General features: G+C 37.2%; 2 protein-coding genes across 6 annotated transcripts in view; one reads left to right on the top strand and one right to left on the bottom strand.

Annotated features, from left to right (window-relative positions):
* LOC145668122 (atrial natriuretic peptide receptor 3) overlaps window positions 1–23,927 on the bottom strand; it is a 753,866-nt gene that overhangs the window by 196,126 nt on the left and 533,813 nt on the right. Inside the window, exon 4 of one of the 5 annotated variants that reach the window (XM_081735678.1) lies at window positions 17,521–17,673. The exons of the other annotated variants lie outside the window; for them this stretch is intronic. Within the exon in view, the coding sequence (XP_081591804.1) occupies window positions 17,666–17,673 (8 nt within the window). The 3' untranslated portion in view covers window positions 17,521–17,665. Of the gene's footprint in view, window positions 1–17,520; window positions 17,674–23,927 lie in introns of those variants that run through there. 5 annotated transcript variants of the gene reach the window in all.
* LOC145669054 (testis-specific serine/threonine-protein kinase 3-like) overlaps window positions 21,304–23,927 on the top strand; it is a 42,774-nt gene continuing 40,150 nt past the window's right edge. Inside the window, exons 1-2 of the mRNA XM_081737415.1 lie at window positions 21,304–21,381; window positions 22,639–22,808. Of these exons, the coding sequence (XP_081593541.1) occupies window positions 21,304–21,381; window positions 22,639–22,808 (248 nt within the window). The remainder of the gene's footprint in view (window positions 21,382–22,638; window positions 22,809–23,927) is intronic.

Genomic DNA, 23,927 nt, shown 5'->3' with positions numbered 1-23,927 from the left:
ACTGATAATATTTGACCAGAAATTAATTCTGCTAGAATATGGTGGCTCAGTCATAGAGTAATCTCCTATCCAGGTGTGGTCGCTGGTTCGATCCTATCTAAGTGGGCTTTGTGGTGGAGAAACACCGTGTGGGTACGTTCCTCGGAGTTTTCCCGCTTTCGTCATACCGCTATTATAATCTCATCATCACCGTTTCCCTTAGCCTCGGCGCATACTCGTGGGACGTTAAAATTAAAACTAAATTTAGAAAATAAATTAATCCTATCACTGAAGTGCTATCCATATTTTTAGTTTGTACAAAAATAAAATGAAATGAAATCTTTAAGTTTTACGTCCCACGGTTATGCCGGTTAGGCTAAAGGAGACGGTGATGATGAGAGATGAGTGAAATGGTGGAATGAAGAAAGTGGGAGGAAACGGGAGAACCCCGAGAAAACCCACGAGCACGGTGTTTGTCCACCACGAAGTTCACTTGGCCGGGGGCTGGGATCGAACCCGGGACCCCAAGCACCAGAGGTGAACGCTCTACCACTGAGCCACCGCGCCCCCCTTGTACAAAAATAGAATGCGGAAGAAAGAAATCTAATAAATTTGAAAAGCTAATAAATTCAAAAACCATAAAAGATACGGCAATTTTTTATTATTGTTTCTGGAAAGTACACAAAATGACATTTTAAATAAACGTGTTTTGAACAAAACATCACTGGAATGGTGATCTTAATTATTGATACACTGATGTAGACTCTCTCCATAGGCGCCCTTGAATTCGAAAATCACTTTCCGAGTTGTATTGGGTCCTTTAAAGTTCCCAAAGTTTGGACATGTCATTTATAAAGCTCTTTGCTTTCAGATAATCCGACAGAAAAATATCGCAGTCCAGAAAATTTGGCGAACCCGGAGCCAAAGATGGCGTAGTGTAAAAATTAAAAATTTAAAAAGATTAGAGATCCCAGTTTGGGCTCCCAAATTTTGTGAGATGCAGGGGGTGCTTGGGTTCGAGTCCGGTTGCGCAAAGTTTTGTAAATGTAAATAGAATTTAGAAAAGTCTCTGGTTCGGATCGCCAAATAGTATTACAATGTGAGATTACGAATAAAGAAATGTTACGTGTTTGGGCGTCAAATTTCCAAAGAGAGGAATTTGAAACGTACTGATCTTGGAATTCGATTCCTTAACTTTGATTTGCGTATTTAATATTAAATTGAAAGAATAACTAATGCACTCACGGATTATTCTAATTCTGCATAAAATAATGAATTCCTGACACTCCACTTAAAGGATAAGGATGTCGACGAGTAGTGACTCATCTTGCCTATCACAACAATAACCGAAAGAAGATGAATGATGGTTTTGGAGAAGTGAAGTTGACTCCACGGGGCTCGAACTTCAGTTCTCTAAGTTCAAAGTACGGTTTTTGAATAATTCTGAGTTGAAACAAAATTAGTATTCCTATGTAAAAAGAATGATGACTTAAATTTAATCGATCCTATTTTCCCTATAACGGTGTCTCCAAGGCGCTAGGAAAAAAGGGGCGTAGTTAAATTGTCAAGCGTATCCAAATAATATAAGGTTGAATCTCACAAGCTGCAATCCTGAAAGAAAGATTTTTTCGCTATTGGAGTTTTCTTTAAGTTGGCTACACTGACTATCACTCTTAACACCACAATGTTTGGATAAAGTAGAAATCCTTTAAAAGCAACAAAAAAAAAAAAAAAGAAAAAGAAAAAGAAAGAAAGAAAGAAAAGAAAAATAAAATTGAAAGTTAAGAAAAAAGAAATGAGTTAATTAAAACAAAATATGATGGTCAATGTAACCGTCTTTGACTTCCAAATATAGAGCAATCTGACGTAACTTTTAGATATGTAAGTACAGGTTAACGAAACAGGTATATTTTAGAAATGATAATCACAGAAATGCTTTTGTGCTAACATTAAATAGACTTTTAATAAACTTAACGAGAAATAAAATTATTTTGTACAAAAAAAAGAAAGAAAGAAAAGAAAAGAAAAGAAAAAGAAAAAAAGAAAGCTAATGCAAATGACATGTGAAAGCGATGAAATTAATAAATCGAATTTGCTGAGAATGAATCATATTTTCGACTGTTGTTACGAAGTATTCTGATTACTCTAAACACATTTTTAGCTGAAGAACGCAATGTTTTAAGTTATTCAATAAAAAAAATATAGCAACAATATAATACTGGTTATTGAATTGACAATATTCCAAACTTTATAGTTACTGTTAGCCTAGTTTTACAGAAGAAAATTTCTATTATACTGAATATTAATTAGCAATCTAACTTGTTATGCGATTGTTTGTTTTCCCCTAAACATGAACAGTTATTATGTAAGTCACTTATAATTAACACCTTTTGGAAGAAGAAAAGAAAAGGAAATAAATTCAATAATCGGACTGATGAAAGAAAGAAATAATAATTTTGCTTGCTTGCAAGACTTATCAGGAGATATATTAAGCAATAAGTGATAGAATGTTTTGTGAAAAATTAGTGCACTTGTCTCTAATTAACTCTTGTAAGTGTATGCTATATTTAATATTAAAATATTTATGAATTCCTTACCCAATCAATACACAGGTTTAATACACATACTATATAAATAAAAAAATAATGCAATGAAATAAAAATTATCACACAAAAACTAACTACACACAGATATTATACTCAAACATAATGCACAAACAATAAAATACTATTATTGGCCATTTGATTAAAAAAAAATACTGTCGACATTTTTAATTATCTCAATTATTCCTTCCTTAAAAATAATGTTTCTTCATAGCTATGGACCCCATCTGCGCACGATGCTCAGATAGGTACCTCTGAAAACAATTTTACTCAAGTGTCTTGACTTGTTTACATTATTTGCGGAATTATTAATATATTTCGTGATAAGAAGATATACACTTATTTGTCTAGAACTTGCTTGAAATAGCACGACTTTAGAAATTCCTTAGCAATGGTTGCTTTTAATAATAATAATAATAATAATAATAATAATAATAATAATAATAATAATAATAATAATAATAATAATAATAATTCACGATTTACAATAAAATGATATCGAGCTTGCTTGATGCTTTAGCACCAATTTCCTTAGCACAACCTATACAAAAAATTAGAATCTGAACAACTATATTTTTAAGTTAGATTAAGATTTTATCAAGATTGAAGTTATACGATATACAAATATCTTACACGCAATTTATATATATATAAAATAAAAATAAAATTACTCACACTTGATATTGATAAATATTCAGTTACATATTAATGATGGCAATGACACCTTCCAGAATTTTAATATTTGCAAATGACAAATTTAAATAAATGCACAATTAGATATTTAACAGGTATGCGGATTTCATCAGTAAAATAATCAAAAATTCACTGTAGTAATTCAAGAATTGAATCCATAATTTGTAAAGCAAATAAATTAATTTTAGAAATGCAATAAAGGTTACATTATTTCTCTCTATATTTTTTTTTTAAATAATGTTCTTAAAATTTACGGATAGTTCCGTATAGATAAACAATGTTCCGAAGTTTTTAGAAAAAAAGTAGGTATGGAGAAGATCACGAATCCCGGAAATTGGCCTCCGTTTTTCCTCAATAAAGAAAATATTAAAACTATTCATCCTACCTTATGAAGACTTTCCTCTTCCACTTAATATCCACACTTATATGAAAACTTTACTTTACTTTCTGGAGTACCACAGTGGTTCCTAATGTCCATTTCCAAGTCTTGCGGTAGCGTCTCCGGCTCAGTTTCCTGACTTCAAATCCCGGAAAGGAAGCCCTCGTCTGGCTGGAAGTCCTCGTCTCCCTGGAGCGTCTAGCTCTCCTTCTGGTAGGGCATCTGTCTCGGTAGACGGGCCTCGAACTCGTGTCTATGTCCCTCTCTATTTTCATGGTGTTAGGATGCAGCGACACGTGCACTTGCAAGTGTTTATCCATTGGCACGTACATCTTCATTTAAAATAGCACGACAGCATCACAAACTTTTGCCTATTCCTCTTTTACTGATAGCATAGTGCTAAATTTTTTCATGCACGCAGCTCACAGTCACTAAAATTATTTAGTTCACCGAATAAAATGAAGCGTCACAATTAAATCCTGATAATAAAGCGATAACCATAATAACGTATTAAATATTTACAAGAGAAAAATCGATAACGACCGTAATTATGGACGAAGTGTGGGCACTGAGCCGGCAGCTAACCCGGTTTTAGCCTGCCATGTCTATAGTATAAAAATACTTTAAAAAAATATAAGTTCGTCCAAGTATCTAGGTATGACGTGACGTAATGTAGATGTTCTCGGTACGAAAGACGATCTTGGAGTGCCTTTCTTCCGCTGAGGCGTTTTCCGAAGTTTTTGTTTTAAAAATAGACGCTTCTTGCTTCTCTTTGTCAAATTTGAATTTTTGGTTCTGATTCGCTGTCGTGAGTCCGTGACACCATTTTCCAAAAAAATCGGCTAGTGGCGTGGCTTGGCTTTCTAGAATCGTTTTCTTGCTAGTACGTGATTTTGGTGAACTTCATGTACACTTGCGAGGATGCAAGATAAAAAATTTTGCTTCCTGGCTGTCTGCTGCGTACGATTCACAAGATTTGTATACTTATGTCCTGAGAAATTCTGGCTCCACTAACAATAGCAGTGCATTAGCGATGAGTCGGGAGGCGCTATTGTGGGTGGTCTTTGAGTTCGTACAGGTAAAAGCTAAAGAGTGTGGGCTGCCTTCTTAATAATTCTTTTTTTTTTTTTTTTTTAAACTACAAAGAAAATTCTCTACCTGTGAAAAATAAAGGATTCGCTTTGCAGAAGAAATGAAACAAAACAAAATAAAATATGCTTCTTGAGTTTTTAAATTAACTGAATTTAAATATTTATTTTACTCTAAATACATGAACTAGTTAATCATGTGTGTGCAAGTAATTGTCATAGTGGGTCAATAAAAAACTTGACTCACCGCCAATGGTGAACCACGACCCACTATGACTCACTCCGACTCACCAACAGCCATGACCCACTCTGATGCGCCACCCTCCAAAACCAATCGTCATCAACTCTGACCCATGATCTACGCCCACCTTACCACTAAAGAGTTTACACATGTAGTTTAAAAAAAAAAGTGTGAAATGATCTTTAAACGGAGTTTGAATTTCTACGGTTAATCGCTCAAACGCCGGTCTATTACAATACCAGTGGATCTGACCTTTACGATAGGAAATGGTAAAGTGTTAGTCCTATTCCATATTACGATGCATTTCAATTTAATCATCATATACAAATATAATTATTTCCTTACATAATGAATTACATATATACTTTTCAGTGGAAAATAGGATGAAATTTGAGAATCTCAAATCAAGGCAAAGAGACCAACGTAAAGAAAAACATATTCCATTTAATTAAGCATAGGCATATAACCAGTGGATCAGAGTGGGTCATGGTGAGTTGTAGTGGGTCACGTCCTGTTGACACACCCACAAATCTTAAACTCACTCTATCTCTGCTCGGGGCTGGCAGCATACACTCTGCGTTATTGCTGGTGATATGTCATTTTTTATATGAAACTCCTTAACAACTATAGTGCTTACAAAATGTCTTGAGCCGTGGCAAAAGTGTGAACTAAAGCTCACACCTACGCGTTGAGCCAATAAGGGTTCAGCTGTTGCTAAGTGAGAGAGCTTTAGCGAAAAAGAGTAGAATTCCTTCAGCCTATAGCAGCGCCTGGAAAACTAGATGTCAAGTCAATATGGTATATCTTTAAAGCACTATATTCTCCAGTCCATGCCATTCGAATAATAATTCGACAAGTATTTGGATAACGAATAAAATTGTTCGAATATTAGGTTATTCACATATTCGAATAACAGAAGAAAAAATATTCCAATAATTTTAACAGTGCTAGTGCACTCTAAAAATGACACATACAGAGTTGTACGAGAACACGCTTCCACTCAAAACTATACCTCTCCCAAATAGTTGCGTGCATTCTTTCTAATGCATTCTGTAAAATCAGTGATAAAGTGCTTATCTCTGATGCATGTGTTATTTGGTTCGATTGTGTACTATGTGAGTTTGTGGTGGACAACACCGTATCCGTGGATTTTCTCATGGTCCTTCTGTTTCCGCCCACATTAATTTTCCACAAATTATGTCATAATAATCGTTTCTTTATTAATAATCTGTCTCCGTTAGCTTATAGGGCATAGCTGTGGAATATAACTAAATAACTAAATATAACTAAATAATTTCACTCCATAATATTTTTAAATAAAAAATTGGTTTCACGTAATAGGAAGTTCAAAACAGAATTGACCACCCAATTCTCTTTTTAGATCAAGAAGCCTACCTCTGTAGTAGAGCTCTCACCGCTGGCGCGTCGAGTCGCTGGTTGATCCCAGTTCCCGCCAATCGGACTTCGTGGTGGACATGTTCCATATGTATTGGTTTTCTCCCGTTTCCTCCCATTTTCATCATCCCACCATATCATCACCGTGTGTACCCGCGTATAATTGCCAGGATCGATTCCCGGTGGGGACAAAACTCGGTCGGAAAGGCGTAAGAGCTTTCTCAGACCAGCCATCCTGTGAGAGGAGTTTTCCTTAGTTTTTCTCATCCACACGAGGAAAATACCGGGATGATACCTAAGTTACAGGTCTCAAACTAGTTGTTTCCTTCCCCATTTCTGTCTTCCCCGGATAGTGTGTTCACCGACGAAAGTTATCCCTCATACGTGACGGACTTAAGGTCATAGATGCCACTTACGCCCAGAAATATGTACGAAAAAATAAATTAAGAATAACTGTATCAATCAATCAACCATCATCACCGCTCCCTTAACCTCGGTGGGTAAATGTGGAACATTAAAGTTTAAAAAAAAAAAAAAACTATATACGGAAAGCTTTCTAAGGCCGAGAAAACATTTTTCGTGGCATTGGTATTCGGCATTGCCTTGAAGCTATAGCATATGCGGCTACTGGGCTTCAGACACCGCATTCAAACTTCCTAAGATACACGCTCTCTTGGATAGAATTTGAACAACTTGTACTTTGTTGAGAGCTCGAACCGAGGACAGCTGCAATCCAGAGTAACAGCACAGAATAGCAACGATGAACCTTTAAAGGCTCTGGAATACTTTAGGAGCATCAACAGAGAATTTTAGTAGGACGAACGCGTAAGTACTGAAATGTTTTTCAACATTGTACAGCAGTCGTCACGACGAGTGTTAACCCATTCTCCCAACACTGTTTCACAATACATACGTACGAAAACTTAGCATGAAAAAGGGCCATTACGTAACCTTCCCAATATCGGTTGATTTTCGGCTATTTGATAACACTCACTATTAAAGGGAGACGTGGGACAAGACCTAAAAGTCATTTCGCGGCACAAGGCCTAACCGGTACAAGACCTAAAAATCATTTGGCGGCATAAGACCTAAAAATCATTTGGCGGCACAAGGCTTAAAAAGCACTAGACCCAAAAACTCTTGTGGCGCTACCATCGCGTCCATGCCAAGAATACTGTCAAGTTCTTAGTCAATGTTTTAGATATATCTACAGTTACATATTACAGATCCAAATTCTAGCTGAGGTTTTACAAGTAATTTGTATAAATACAAATTATATCGTTCTGAAATTTAAAAAGAAATTAAAGATAATGCCTATTGTTCCTTCTTGCTCTTTGCATGATAGCATTTACATGGTGACAAAATTTTAACTACCTATCAAATGTGATTTTCAAATCCTTCATAATGTCCGTTTTTCCTATATTCCACACCATTCTGCAGCAAATAGTTGACATACACATTATTAACTACTCGTTACTCATTATTACTAATAATAGTTTTAACCGTTCTAATTAACTAATTTCATAATAGTATTGTGGCAACTACTTACTAACGAAATGTTTTATCTAATATTTAAGTCTGTAGTTTGAAGCTGGGTTGCCCACAGAAGTTAATGGGTTATAACATAACTCATAGTACATTGAAATTTTAGGAATCTTTGAAAAAGTTTAAAAGTTAGTTTTTTCTTTGTGAATTTTACGTCCTTATACAACGTCTGATTACGAAGGAGGGATTGACAAATTGAAGTGAACGCAAATAAAATAAACTGAAATGAACATTAAATACATACTGTATGTAGGAAAACAATGTATACATTAAAAGTGCTGTAAATCTAGAATTGAAAGGACAATTTTATTCAGTATAATTACTACATCGAATGCATAAGTGAAAAAATAAATAAATGACGCTAGACTACAAATGTGATATAACACACAATACACAAACCAATACATAGTCATTTAACGATGTAGCCAGCAAGTTATTCTGGGGGGGGGGGGTCATGAATTTTTTAGGGGGGCTTTTTACAAACTAAAAACAAACCAAACTTTTCTTTCAAGATTCTCGGGTGTTTGTGCAGAGGGTGTTAAGTCAAAAAATACACTTTTTGGGAAAATTGATTTGAAAGTTTAAAAAATCGTGCTAAATCGGGATGACGAGTAAACACTATTTTAATATAAGATTTATGAAGAGACATATGTTTACAAACAGTGTGTATTATATCGCTAATTTAATGTAATACGTTTTATGCTTATAAGAGAACGAAAATGTACCATTTGAGAAATTCTTACTTATCCCGTTTTGCACTTTTGAAAATCAGACTTACCCCTACACCATATTATACAGACACGCACTTTTTATCTGCCTTACACACACACATTTTTGTATCAAACTAAAAAAATATTTGAAGTTACAGTTCTTCAAGCTCTGAAACGTTCCCCATTGTGTCCGGCAAGATATTACGTGCAGTTTTCGCTGTTGTCAGAGATTTGTAAAAATCGTGAAATACATTTGACACAAATGGCAGAAGATCAAGAAGGTCTTTCTTCTTTTCGGTGGTTATGAGTACTGGCCCACCATATGTAAAAGTTGGAGTCAGAGTAGAGCTCCTTCCTCTTCTCCTGAAACTAACTTGCTTAAAGTCTTCCTCTTCATTTAAGCTAGTTTTATAATACATTATTCCCAAATTCTTCTTTTCATAATGAAGCCACTTCATATCCCGCCACGTTTTCTTGCAACCACTTTCATCAACTGTACGGAGTTGGAGGGGGCCCTTAAGAAGAGAAGAGAAGTTCAAAAATTCTTCGCGGGACATTTCTTTCAGAAGAAACTGCTTACTCTTTCCGACCTGTCTGATAAGTTGCGCCCAACCATGAGGGTGGTCAATACTACCTTTGAATTTCTTCTTTTTCTTCTCTATTAAGCTGTGATCCATGTCCCTCTCCATATGTGTATGTCCTGGTAAGAGAAACTTGTGGTCGATAACTTCTAAATGGGGAGAATTTTGCAAAGCAGTCATGCACATTACTGCTACATGGCTGTTCCTGTTTTGTCCACTGCAGGTGTCGGCATACATTGTCACATGTCTGACATCCGGGTTCAAGTAGTGAAGAAGAAATTGGTACAAGTAGGAACCGACATCATTTGCCCCCTACCAGCTAAACCTTCATGCCATATGAAACAGTAACCTTTGCCATCACCACAATCGTGCACTGTTAGGTTAAAAGTCCATAGTTGCCTCTTATAGAACGCTATTGAATTTTTAACCAAAGGTGTCGGTAGGCATTGCTGCATGTCAAAAGTTACGGTTTTCTTTCCTGGATCGTGTTTGGATAGTTCCTTGTCTCTAGCTTTAGCCTGGTAGGCCAGCTCAGCTTGCCTATGATGTTCATTTAGTTGTGTTTTTGAATCTTCATCACCGGTTGCTTTTATCTGCAATGACAACCTGTCGCACAATTGACATGTATCCACATGTGGTTTCATGATTTTTAAATTCATTTTGCGAAACTCTTTTTCATAAAGGGTCCGACTCACAGGAGATCCCTTGCAGGTTCTTTTGTACTCGTCATAAAGCTCCGAAATGGATACTATTCAAATGGAAGCAATATTCATTTTAAAGTTTTTAACTAATTAATTCTGAAGATCAGACTAGTGCTTCAGTTCCAAAAAAATAATTATGTGGACTAATCATAAGGTGTGAAATAGGTAGTACCATCTGTTGATCAGCAGCAGCGTCACTATTAAAAAGGCATAAGGTTTACGCCCATGTGACTTACACAATTCCGCACATAAGAACGGATTCTGCTTAGGGAAAAGGGGGTTAAGTCCATTTACATGTGACTTAGCCCACTTTGCACACACACACATTTGGGATAAACTATGAGGGTAAAGAGTGCTAAGTCAGTTCAAACTTGACTTACAACTCTTTGCACAACCGTATTCGAAATTTATTGAACTACCTCATAAAACACAAGTTACTAACTTCGGTACATATTCGAATTTGACTTAGCCTCTTATACACATGTGGAGAGAAAAAAAATCTCTTTCCAGTGATAGTAAAAACTCAAAAATGGAATTTTGTGACTTAACACCCTCTGCACAAACACCCGAGGATTATGAAACCATCAATAACACATACAAATATGCAAATTGCAAAAGTACATACATACATACATACATACATATTATTATTATTATTATTATTATTATTATTATTATTATTTCAGATATGCTACATTTTTGAGACGTTGTGTAAGTGATACGTCTTACCGGATCATTTTATAGCACGTGAAGTTAAAATCACAGGCTATGTCATAGGCGGGAATTGATAGATTAACACACAAATCAAATTCCTGTCTTCCCTAATGGGGGGTCACTCTGTTTTATGTTTATTAAATTTATTTAATAATTACAGTAAATTAAAAATGTTTATTAAAAAATCATTTAGACCACTTGAACATGTTAATAATTAAAACATGCTACAGACATTAAAACATTAAAACAATAAACATTAAAACATTTAAACAACATTAATGTTTAAAACATTAAAACAATAATTAATCATCCACTTTGTACTCTCGTTTGATTAACTGGATGAAGCATAATCGTGGGACATGAAACTTAAAGATTTAATTTAATTTCATTTCATTTCACTTTATTTACAGCCTCCTCCACCATTAGTCGTTGAAGAGTCCAGAGACAATTTGGTCCTAGGTGAAGACGGTCCACTACCTCCTTCCACCTCCAGTTCTTCCTTCGGATTCCAAGTTTCGGAGGACTCTCCTCACTGTTCCCATAACTAACATCATTGCAGATTAGGTAAGTACGTGTAAATTCTAAAAAATGGATGTAGTTGATTGTCATTTTTAATGACAATAGGTTAGAATTAAAAGATGCAGGCGATCGCATTGGAACTTTCTTTCTCAAATTCCTTGAACGAAATAATGTTATGCTCCAGTTCTTACGAAATATTTTCTTTTGAAATAGAACAAAATTTTAAAGCGTTTTCCGCAAAAGTTTGCCCGGAAAAAAATCCCCCAAAAGTAAACTATCCTTCGTGGATTTTTTTAAAAATAAGAAATGACTTCTCTTCGAAGATATTCATTTCGAAAAAATCATTCGAATGTATTCACCTCGGAAAGTAAACTTCCTTTTGTATTGTTTCATGAAAATGAGTTTAACCATATTATCAATTTATTAGTGAAATACTTGTTTATGAAATGCGAGCGATATCGAAAAGTCGAAAGTCATGAGAATATCCCGTGGAAACACGCCCTTACGGATCAGAGTAGAACAAAGAGAATTTGAAGGGGTCGATCATTTCAAGTATCTGGGAAGTATTTTGACAAGAGACGCTTACTGCACCAAAGAGATCAGGTCAAGAATTGCCATAGCTAAAAAATCATTCAACAAGAAAAGATCACTCTTAACTAGCAGGCTCAATATTAGACTTAAGAAGAAGTTGGTCAAGTGTTATATATGGAGCATTGGACTGTATGGTTCAGAGACTTGGACATTACGGAAGCTAGAGAGGAAGTATTCAGAGAGCTTCGAAATGTGGTGTTGGAAGAAGATGGAGAAGATAAAATGGATAGAGAGAGCAACAAACGAAGGGGTTTTAAAACGGATAGGAGAGAAGAGGACACTTCTAGCCACCATCCTTCGTAGAAAGGCCAATTTTTGGATTGGACACATCTTGCGAAGAAATTGTCTTCTTCATACCGCCATAGAAGGAAAGATGGAAGGGAAGTGAGGAATAGGAAGAAGAAGAACACAGCTGATCGATGATTTGAAAGATAGGAGAAAATATTGGGAGTTAAAAGAGGAAGCTGAAGATCGACAAAAGTGGAAGAAACATTTCCAGGCCAAAATCTAAAATTGAAAAAAAAATCCTTATTAATCCCACTTAATAATAATACTAATAATCGTCTAAGTCTTCTTGTGAAAATGATCGAATATATAAACTACGAGGGTTATCAAGAAATTAACGGACGTTTTGAAATAATAAAAAAGAAAGTAACAGAATGAAGAAACCAAATTGCATTATATACATTTGGAAGGTACACTCTTAAGTTATTTTTCCACGTAATCGCCATGCAAATTAAGGCACATATCGTGGTACAAAGTTTTCAACACCGTCGCGATAGATATCTACCGCCTGCTATTTCAACCACTGGCTTACACCGGGACGCAGTTTGGCATCACTATCAAAGTGTTGTGTAGCGAGCCGTCTTCATCGCTGGGAAGAGGTATTAGTCACTCGGCGCCAAATCCGGGCTGTATGATGATTGATCGAACATCTTCCACCAAAAACTATCCAAGAGTTCTCGGGTACGCTTGGCCGTGTGTGGACGTGCAATAACACTTTCGCGCTAAGTTTTCCGCGGTGCTTGTTGTGAATCGCGCGTCTTAATTTTCTCAGTCTTTCACAATACCTCTAATCACAGAACGCACCTCACAAGAGGCGATACTTTCTATTGCAGCGCACATTGTAACATATCACATAAAGCACGGTAAGGGTGTCACAGTGCTCACGCTACCACAGCTCGATGCGTACTGAGTGTGGTAACGTTCTGACTCGAGTGCAGCAATAGGCCAAAACGTCTGTACTTTTTAGACAGTCTCGTATTAACTCCCTCGTAGACTTTTTAGGATAAATAAGTTACGTTGTATTGTTAGATTACTAATGAAATATATTTAGCTATGAAATATGAACAAAGTAAGCTGGATCGTTTTTTGAGAAAATCGTCCTAAAAGGACTCGTCTCTCATGCTAAACTAGTCCTCGAAGATATTTCCACAAAAATGACTTATGCCACCGTATAGGGTTCTTAATAAAATATTGATATATCAAAGATAAACAAAATCTGTAAATTACCCTTAATTTTCGGAATACGAAGAAAATTCGAAAACCTTCACTAGAGCAGTGCTATTCAAGCTTTTTTTTTTCTTGCGTACCCCTAGACTCAGTTCCCATCTAATTGTGTACCCCTGAAGCTGTTAAAAAGACATTAAATCGAAATGAACTAATTAAACTTAATACACATGTTTTGTTGATTAAAAAGTCGAAGAAATAGAGACCCAACGAATGGACAATCAGTGTACCAATCAAAAGACTGTTTACAAGGGAATAAACTGCACGTCCGAGAAAATTAACATGAGAAATTTCAAAACATATGTGAGACATCCAGTTCTACTGAGGAGGATTTTCCCCTCATTCCCCCTGATAATTCGTACACAGAGGACAATGTTAAAAATTCAAAAACTAAAATTAACTTTAGAACTAACCTGTTAATGAGGTGACTGAGCTTGTTTTCGGGGGCCAACTCCTCGATTCTTGGTCGAATCTTCGAGAGTGCGAGAATCAGAGCTGATTCTGGATTCAGGCAATTTTCGTGCTTCGTTTCTATTGATGTTAACGCAGAAAAAACCATTGGAAAGAAAAAAATTCTCTAACAATAATAATTCAATAAATATTGGACGTATGCTTATTTTAGGAATATGTGCCCCAGAAACATCCCTGGTTGAATAGCACTACACTAGAGGGTCTTTTTTTTTTTTAAAAAAAAAAAAAAAAAAACCTAAAGTGTAAAATTTGATGCTGATATTTTGAACGGTCTAGGCAAGTGGATATGTTTACATGGACGAACTCTGTTATATATTCAAACTTTATATATATATATATATATATATATATATATATATATATATATTATTTCTTTTTATAAATTTCTACTATTTGTTGTAAGACTATTAGTATGTAAAGAAAAGATAGCCAAAGGTGTCCAAACTCGCGAGCCCGACGCTCGTCAACTCGGCACTCACGCTCAACCGGGCTCGGGCTCAATAATTGAGCGCGAGCCCCAGTGAGCGCGAACCCAATCGAGAGAAGTGAGTGCAAGCCTGAGTGAGCGCGAGCCCAGTTAACAGAAGTGATCGCGAGCCCGAGTGATCACGAGCCCAGTTCAGAGAAATAATCGCGAGCCCAGTTGGGAGAAATGATCGTGAGCCCGAGTGAGCGTGAGCCCAGTTGGGAGAAGTGATCGCGAGCCCAGTTTGGAGAAGTGAGCGCGAGCCCAGTTGAGGGAAGTGATCGCGAGCCCGAGTGATCGTGAGCCCGATTAAGAGAAATAAGCGCGAGTGTGAATGAGCGCGAGCCCAGTTCAGAAAAGTGATCGCGAGCCCAGTTAGGAGAAGTGATCGCGAGCTCAAGTGAGCGCGAGCCCAGTTGAGGGAAATGATCGCGAGCCCGAGCGTGCGCGAGTTAAATTGAGTGCGAGCCCGCGCTCACTTAACACTCACGTGGACTCATTTGCTTTAGAGTAGAATATATATATGTTCCATCATTCCATGTGCAGAATTGTAAAGTAAGAATGAAACAACTTTACAAAAAGAAAAAGCACACTCTTAAGGTCTGAGCTGTCATTTTATTGTCCAGAGGACTTCAAACACCTTTCGATAGAGAACCGACTTTTTAATGGTTATTATGAGAGGATGGTATTTGTCTGAGGCAGGTATTTGTTTTTGTTGTTTTAGTAACAACTTCCATGACCCAAGCGGTTTTTTTTTTTTTTTTTTTTTGTGAGATCATAGAGTAAGGAAACTACTTGACCTTGCGAAGTAGGAAATTTATTTACTAGCAACTACTGAAGCTGTGCGTTCATAGAAAAGTCGAGCGAAATAATTATGTATTATTTAATTGTAGCTTCTTTAAATCCCAATAAACAAGAGTAGCTCTTAAGAATGTTGATAACTTGCACCATAATGGTTATTCATCCCATTAATTTGTATGAGGAAACATTGTTTTAATTTTTTGAAATAACAGAATTTTAGCCTGTTAATTTTACTGACTACTTCTTCTTGAGATCTTTAAATGTATTCTATGCGAAATTTAACTACGGTATTATGTAATTTTAATATATATAAATAAAAACTAAAACAATATTACATTGAATATTTTTAAAGCAAGGAACTCTTAAATAGACCAGAAAAAGAAATTAGTAAAATTGAATGATTAAAATCTCGTCTATTTAAAAGAAAAATACTTCCTCATATAAGTCAATGGGCTATTAAAAAAAGAAAGATAGCAATTCAACATCCAAAAAAATAAGACACACACACACCTCCTTTCATTAAAGTCTTTTTTCGAAAGCTACCCTGAAACGATGGCGTGTCGTTTGTTACAACCAGTGTTAAAAGTGAGGGAAAACACGAGGGACGTCATCCCCCACTTCCAAAAATATCTATGGCGTCCCTCCACTTCCTAAAAAATATAGTGGGCAAAGATAGGCACAGGGGACGGCATAACGTCATGCGTTCCCCAACCTTTTCAGATCCATTTTTATCCTTGGTTACAATTCGATTTTGATGTTGTTTGACACAATATTTTCATTGCTGATTTATCAAATCTTATTACCGTGAAGATTAGCACATACCTGACGAAATAGCTAAGGGTTGAAAATAAGATGAAACACACATTAACCAATACTTTGTGTATCTAGCAGGCATATTGTTTGGAACCAAAAATGTGAGTTTTGAGACCTTGGACTTAAATTGACGGCGGAAGTGACGAAATTATTTGCCTCATCCATTAATGGTGTGCTCGGTGATTGTCTATAATATCCCACGCTAGAAGAACAACAAGACATGTGTTGAAGAGGGCGGACTCAGACGATACAAACAGGTAGACTTGAGACCTCTATAAGTTTCAAAGAAGCCAAAATGTGGGTACCAGTGAACAAGGCGGTGACCTACAGAGCTCATCGCACTATAATACTGGCGAAGAGTAATCATGGATGGAGGAGAATCCTCAGCGGCAAAGATCTCCAAGTTTTGAAGAGGATTGTCAAGCGAATGCGGCAGAAGTGAGTGCAGAACTCAATCACTAGCTGGAAGACCTATATTACTGTGACGATCACAATCCGATGCGACTTACATAACCTAATCAACTGCGATCGAATACAATTTCCAAACCGGTAACCACCTCCAATGAAATGAGGAAATGGTGCCGAGAACATGCAAAGTGGATCGCCGGTGGTGATTGGAAACGTGTAATATGGACCGATGAAACCTATTTCTATTTCGAAAAATAGACCGGGTTTATGAATCGCGAGTGCCCAAAGAAACCCATGTTCCATACGGTCTCTTCTCTAACCGTTATGACGGCGACTTAGTGGTTCTGCGAGCCGCAATTACGCTTCATTCCATTAGTCCTGTGAGTACGTTGCACCAACCTAAATGTGTTATTGAATAAATGTGTTACTTAAATGATTCCATTGTTCATATACAAGTAGTTAATCAAGAATGTATTCTCCTTTGTTGTTTACAACGTTCAACAAGTTTTTCAATACATCATAACAGTTTTTCAATACCTCATGCAGAAATCAGCTGTTTAAGACTCGAAAAAGTCATCCAACCAAGCTGTCATTTCTGCATCAGTATTGAAAGAAACTCCCCGCATAGCATTTAAAAGAGATCGAAAGAGGTGAAAATCTCTTGGTGCCAAATTGGGAGAGTATATTGGGTGTGGCAGTACTTCTCAACCATGAGTTTTAATGGCTTCCTTGGTCATATTGGCGATATGAGGGCGGGCGTTGTCGTGCAGCAAAAGAACACCATGCTGCCGATTAGGTCTTTTCTCTTGAATAGACGTGTTGAGTCGTTCAATTTGTTGCACATAGAGTGCCGCGTTGAAAGTTTGGTTCCTTTCAAGCAATTCGAAAAAGAGAATCCCTTCCCAGTCCCAACATACGTACAACATCGTTTTACGCGGATGAACGTCCTGTTTCGCGCGTGGGGTCGCTTGTTTACCGGGGCTAAGCCATTCCTTACGCTGCTTCACATTCATGTAGAGGCACCATTTTTCATCGCCAGTAACGATTCGGTGAAGAAATCGTTCCTTGTGTCCATGGATTGCACGGTGACGAGCAGCAAACCAGCGGAGATTGTGGCTCGTTGACTTTTGTTGGTGACACAAAGTGTGAGGCACCCATGCTCCACACTTCTGAACTTTGTTCATCGAGTGAAGATGCTTCTCTACAGTAGTGTGGGAGCAATCCATTGTATCTGCTAGTTCCCATGTTGTTTGACGCGGATTTACATGCAAAAGGTGGTTCATCGTTCTTCATCGAACTCAACTGGACGGCCAGAACGAGGTGCGTCTTTGAGGTCAAAATTTCCTTTTTTGAACTTTGCATACCAATCACGGGTGATTCTTTTAGCTATAGCACCCATTACATACACAGCACAAGAGGTGTCGAAAATGCTCATTCTTCTCAACTTGACATTACATGTTAATGATCTGTAAATAACAAGAAAATGTATCTTAGTAACAACGAAACATATATTTAGGTAGAACAATATATTCTCTTTCGGATGATGTACAACTTCGTGCCAAAAGTATTTAATGTCATACAGATTTTTACAATTTAACAAAACGGCGGGAACTTAGTTGCCAACATAATAAAATAGTCACGGAAATGTGTCATCAACATATCATTATGATAATTATCAAAATTTTAGGTATAATATATCTTTGTTGTTGTCTTGGGCTAGCCATGCTGCAGCAGGGGAACTTAAGGAAAGAAGGGCCCAAAAATCCAAGCGGGGGACCATATATGTATATAATAAAAGGGGCCTGTTGCTATGGCTTCTAGCAAGCGAATCAAACCAACTGTTCATGTACTGGACGAACTCTGATTAGTAAGCCCCCAAATACACCCTTCTGCACCTAGAGTCGTAGATTTGTTATGGCACTGCTTAGGGACTTTTCAAACTTGCCAATTGATTTCTGGTACATAGAGCATAAAAGAAGTGGACTTGCTGAGGATTTTTTATTTTATCATTTTTACTGAATTCCATGCGAGCAACAACTCTAAAACTGGGTATCTTGATTGATCGAAATTTGACACCCCTTTTCAGCAACTTATCGAATAGCAGCGTCATTTCAGATTTTGGTAAAGGGGGGCTAGATTCTCCAATCATATAAGAATTTTATGGCTTATTATAAGTAAATTACTGTACAATTGATTAAAAATATGTATTTTTCAAATTCAGAAGGGGGCAATAGCCCCCTCCCTATGCCCTCCCCAAATATCGCCTATTTTGTCGTAACCATAAGGATTTCAGCCGCGTCAGTTGTTTCCAGATATCATTGTTCATAATGGTAACACTGTAACGGCAGAGGATAAACTTAGCGCTCAGTAGGGATGGGCACGAGTCGAGCTAAAACTCGACTCGAGTTTCGAGTCGAGTCAAATGTAATTTTCTCGAGACGAGTTCCAAGCCGAGTCACTCATTTTTAGGTCGAGTTTCGAGTCGAGTCGAATTTCCTAAATGGCTCGCTTGTTCAGCTCGTTGTAACTCGTTTTGAAATCATGGCCTGATTAGACTGGAAAGCGGTGAGGAAGTAAGCATTAATGTGGAATACTTCTAGTTTGTTCACGAAAGGGGACACTACTCTCATCTCGTCTCGTCTCGTCTCTATAACGAGAGAATAGATTTTTATAAGGAGACAGCCTCAAATGTCTTGAGCACCAATATAAGTATTTATTGTAGTTCTTACCATCAAGGTTGAGACCTGCACCGTAGATTTTTTTTTAACCCAAGCAGAAGCTCGATCCGGGTAGTGATGTCAATCGGCTCGATTCGATTCAATTGAGCGAATAGCTCGAGCCGGCTCGGTTACGACAAGCCATCGATTCGGCTGAATTCAGCCGATGGCTCGAGCCAGCTCGGTTGGGACGATTTATCGGCCCGACTCAATTAAGGCGATGGTTTGAGCTGCTCGGTTGGAAGGAGCCACCGACTCGAGCCAGCTCCGTTGAAACAAGTCTATCGGTTCGGTTCGACTCAGCTCAACTGATCCGATGGCTCGAACCGCTCGTTTGAGGTGAGCCATCACCTCGGATAGGATCATATGAGCCATTGGCTCGAGCGGGCTAGGTTGGGTAAGCTGTTGACTCAGACCACTTCTTAGTTCGGCTCGATAGTGAATGTGCTGTGAGCCGAGCCGCTTGAGCCATTGACAACCCTAAACCCGGGCCGAGAAGATTGGAACATTTTTGGCAGGCGAACCCGAACACTTGCTTCTGCGGAACTCAAATCTCGTTAACAATGTCCTTGCCTCCTAAAGACTTCTCGACGACCGATATCGGCAGTCAAGTAGTTTTTAGTATTCAGATACAAACCACCTATCTTTCATGGTTATACACGGTGTTATAATAATAATAATAATAATAATAATAATAATAATAATAATAATAATAATAATAATAATAATAATAATAATAATAATAATAATAAGTAGTAGTAGTAGTAGTAGTAGTAGTAGTAGTAGTAGTACATGAATTGAACATTTTACGAAACCTTCAGTAAGAGGGATGCAAAACTCAGCATATAAACTCATGAAAAATTAGAAAATACATGCCTCAGTATTTTCGCATCAGCAGCGAGACTATATATATAAGATGTGGACCCACAGTTTAACGTGGGATCCGAACCACATGAGCTCCCACCGGGAATCGAACCCGGGTCTCCCATTCAGTATTTTCCAGAATTTCGTTTCTAAGAGGGGGAAGGGAGATACTTTTAATATTCAATTTTTTTTTCTAAAACTACTCAATGTGAGGATTTGCTTAAATTTAAGCTGAAAAATTCGGTATATAGAATGAATTGAGAACAAGGAAATACATATTTCAACGTTTTCAAAAATTTCGCTCCTGATTAAGGAAAGATGTAATTTCTCCTGTATAATATCCACATTTCCCTTTCTTTATTTATAATATCCACATTTTCTTTCTATATTCAGAAAGTGCGGAATATAAGCGTTCGCTTAACTTGAAGGTGTGAAATTCTATAGTTTTTTTGTTTTTTTAAAAAAAAGGTAATACGTGTTTCAGCAATTTCAAAAATACCGCTCTTAAAGAGAAAAAAATGGGACTATTTCTATAATATCCAACTTTCATTTTCTTTATTATTCCGAAAGTGCTCAGTGTGAGGGTTCGATTAAGTTGGATGCGTGAAATTCGGCATATACTTTCCTAATGAAAAACGTGAAATACATTTCAGCGTTTTCAGAATTCCGCTTGAGAGGGGTAAAGGGGTCATTTCTATTTAATACCCTTTACGTATTCAGAAAGTGTCGAATTTGAGTATATATATATATATATATATATATATATATATATATATATATATATATATATATATATATATATATATATATATATATATATATATATTCAGCGTGTCCTTAAAAACACTATCATATTTTAAAGTGGTATTATGTCGCTTTGGATAAACGTAGTTAAATGAAATTGGTCACATTTGAAAGAAAAACTCATATTTTTACTATACGTCGTAGACACTGAATGTGGGCCCGATTCTCAGGGCTACGTACAAATGCCTCCCGCACTAATAGATGGTCTTGTCCCACAATTGCCAACAGGGGCGCACTCAGGGAGATCCACTGTGAATATATATATATATATATATATATATAGGCCTATGTGTGTGTGTGTGTGTGTGTGTGTATTACTTTGGACCCCTAAATAAAAAATTGACCTTTACGCACCTCATACACCTAGCATTTACATATGACACGTACCGCCGCACGCCTCCTCTGGTCTTCACTCAGGGAAGTATGACTAAGCTTCATTCCATATAAGGCAAAACAAACTCTCCTATGAGAAATGTTTCCCATTGAGCCCGAGGCTGTAGATAAGATGATGTTTTGCAAAATACATATCGTAAGGGGCATGGGTGGGAAATAGAATGATTTTTTGCCTTTCACCAGATCACCGGTATTAGGCGTAGAATCTTGAAATTTTGTATAAGTGTTCTCCTTGCACCTAGGCTGCAAGTAAGGCGAAGTTTAGCGAATTGCTTGTCCTACTGTTCAGCAAACAGTTTTGCAGAACCGACATTCAAAATGTCCAAACTCTTATGCCAGTTTCCGCAATCTCCCGTTCCCTACTGCATTAGATCGTCACCCAGCGACTTCACTTTCGTAAGTTGAGGGTTCGAAAATAACTGACGGTGGAACACAAGAAGCCCTGCGTCCGCTTTGACCTTTCTGCTATGTTACCACCAGGAAAGTGACCAGTTCCTCAATCGCATGGTCAACAGAGGCGAAAAATGAGTGTCGTACATGAAGCCAGAAACTAAGAAACAGTCCATTTACTGACGACATAGGATTTCAGGTGTCAAGATCAAATTTAAACAAACATTGTCTGTCCGAAAATTGTTGTGTACAGTCTTCTGGGACTACAACGGTGGTCTTCTAATCCATTTCTTACCCAAGGGACACACCATCACAGCCGAACGCGGTGTTGTGACACTTTTCCACAACTGCAGGTCCATAGACTTCACAAAACTGTCGGTAGATCCCTGACGCCGACAACTTCTTAGTACCCGGCTATTTGAGGCGATCGCAAAGAGTATTTATTGCTCATTCGTACTCTTGGAATACGCTGACCATGTATTTAAATGTAGATGGCTAATCATAAACGCGAAAGCAATAAAATCGCTGAGAAAACGTCAGCTCGAGCGTATTTGGTGCGGGTCGGAACAATAGACCGCCTGCTGTTTAAAAGATTTCAAAAGGAAGGAAAAAAAGGAAAGACGTGTTGCCAGGCAAAGGGATTGTAACAAGAAACAGCTGCTTGGAAGATGGTTTGTGCAGAGTATTGAACTCTGCTATTACACACCTGGATCTTTCAAAAAGACCCGGAAACCCTGAGTGGCTCACAGTATGATTTACACATATGGTGAAAGTAAAATTACTGAATAGCCACTTTGGCCGCGTTCGCTACAGGGGGTAACGCTTTCTCAAAAAGCCTTAGACTTAGGGTAGAAAAATCTAATTACGGTGCGTACCTCGCATTTAGCCACGTGATATTTACCCCAGTTCTGTAAACACTGGCTCCACATAAGTGGACTCGCGCCTACTTATAACTTTGTGTTCCTCCTCAACTCCTGCGTAAGCGCGTCCCGCTTTGATCACACGTGCTATCTTGGGCACTTTCGAAACTTACCATACTTTCTCTATATGCCTCGTGTTTAATCACTTGCAGTTTTCATTCTATTTGATTTCGAAGTATTGGCTTGTCCGTATTGGTAAACCCTTTACTTATTTAGAACACATATATCGTTAACATGTGGTCCTACTTTGACCTATAGTATTTTTTAAGACAAATAATCCTTTTCCATTTTCTTTCATGAAGTGATTGTGTTATAATATTATATATGGTGTTCTTTGTTCTAGGTGGCGTACTCTGAAAAGCATGGAGGCAAAGCAGGAGTAAAAATAGTCTCGAAGTTTCAGACACCTTCGGATTTCTTACAGAAGTTCTTGCCTCGAGAAATCGAGGTGGTCAAAGGTTTAAAACATCCGAATCTCATTCGTTTTCTTCAAGCAACCGAGACGACTCATAGGTATGTAAAACAGGTGTGTAAACGAGCTCGACGAAAAAAAAAGGAAAGAAAAAGAAAAAACTGCTTGTTAACTTTTGGTTACTTTGTGATATTCTTGGTGTCTTGTTGTCAAAAATATTTGCTCAATCACTCTCATATGGTACAGCATTGATAGCCAATCCACAACGTAATGTGGCTTAAACAAAATTAGAGCCACTTTTAGGAGCCATTTTCCATTTCCTTTTCCTTCCCTGAGACAACGGTATGCTCAATGTACGCAAGTTATACATTTTCTGAATCTTCATTCTATTGTTCGTATCTTGCTTTTTATTTCACATATCTAGACCAATTAGGGCCTGAACTAGGAAAATTTGAAAGTAACAATATAAAATTTGCGTTTTTCAAAGATTCAGTCCGGTGCCAAAGGCCTTGCCTTGCAGAATGGTCTTCGAAATCAGTAAGAAGATATTTTTACAGCTAAAAGTCAAGTCCCGATTCAGGTATATTGTTGGGACAACTATACACTCTTCCTGTTTCGCATGAAATTAAAAAATCAAGAAATCATACTTTTTTTTTATTCGCAGGTCCCCATTTGGCGATCACTGTTGTGATTATGTCTTGCCACCTTTTATACCATTAAACATTCTTTTTATTTTATCCCATTTTGATGCTGACAATTTTGCTTCATGTCAATTGTCAATGAGTGTGACGTCAAGGGTTGGATAAAATAGCTACAAGACAATTATAAAAGTACAAGAGTAAGAAATGGATCTGAAACACTCTCCAGTCTTTTTTCTATCATATGCTAAAATTCAAATTTTAAATTTGTGAATTTATTTATCCTAATAAGTATTTTCTTCCCGTTTTGTCCAACGGGTATGACGAAATTGAGAAAATCAATAGCAAGAACTAAGGTTTTCGGGAGAAATACATGTCCAGGATCGAATTTTTTGCATAAAATTACATCCGTAAATTGTCAAAAGATGCGATAGTAGAACTAAGAAAGAGGCATTCTAACTAAATGTGCCATATGCAGAGGAGAAGAGGCCAATAAAATATTGTTTTCATTTTGAAAATTTTAATTCTTGCAAATTTGCTGAAGAGTGGCTTAGATATAGTAGGGCCTATACCTATTAAATC

Source organism: Thermobia domestica, chromosome 13 (genome assembly GCF_964235325.1).
Source record: "Thermobia domestica chromosome 13, izTheDome1.hap1.1, whole genome shotgun sequence".
Classification (NCBI taxonomy): domain Eukaryota; kingdom Metazoa; phylum Arthropoda; class Insecta; order Zygentoma; family Lepismatidae; genus Thermobia; species Thermobia domestica.
The sequence above is the reverse complement of the archived record's forward strand: the minus strand, read 5'-3'. Positions and strand labels throughout refer to the sequence as shown.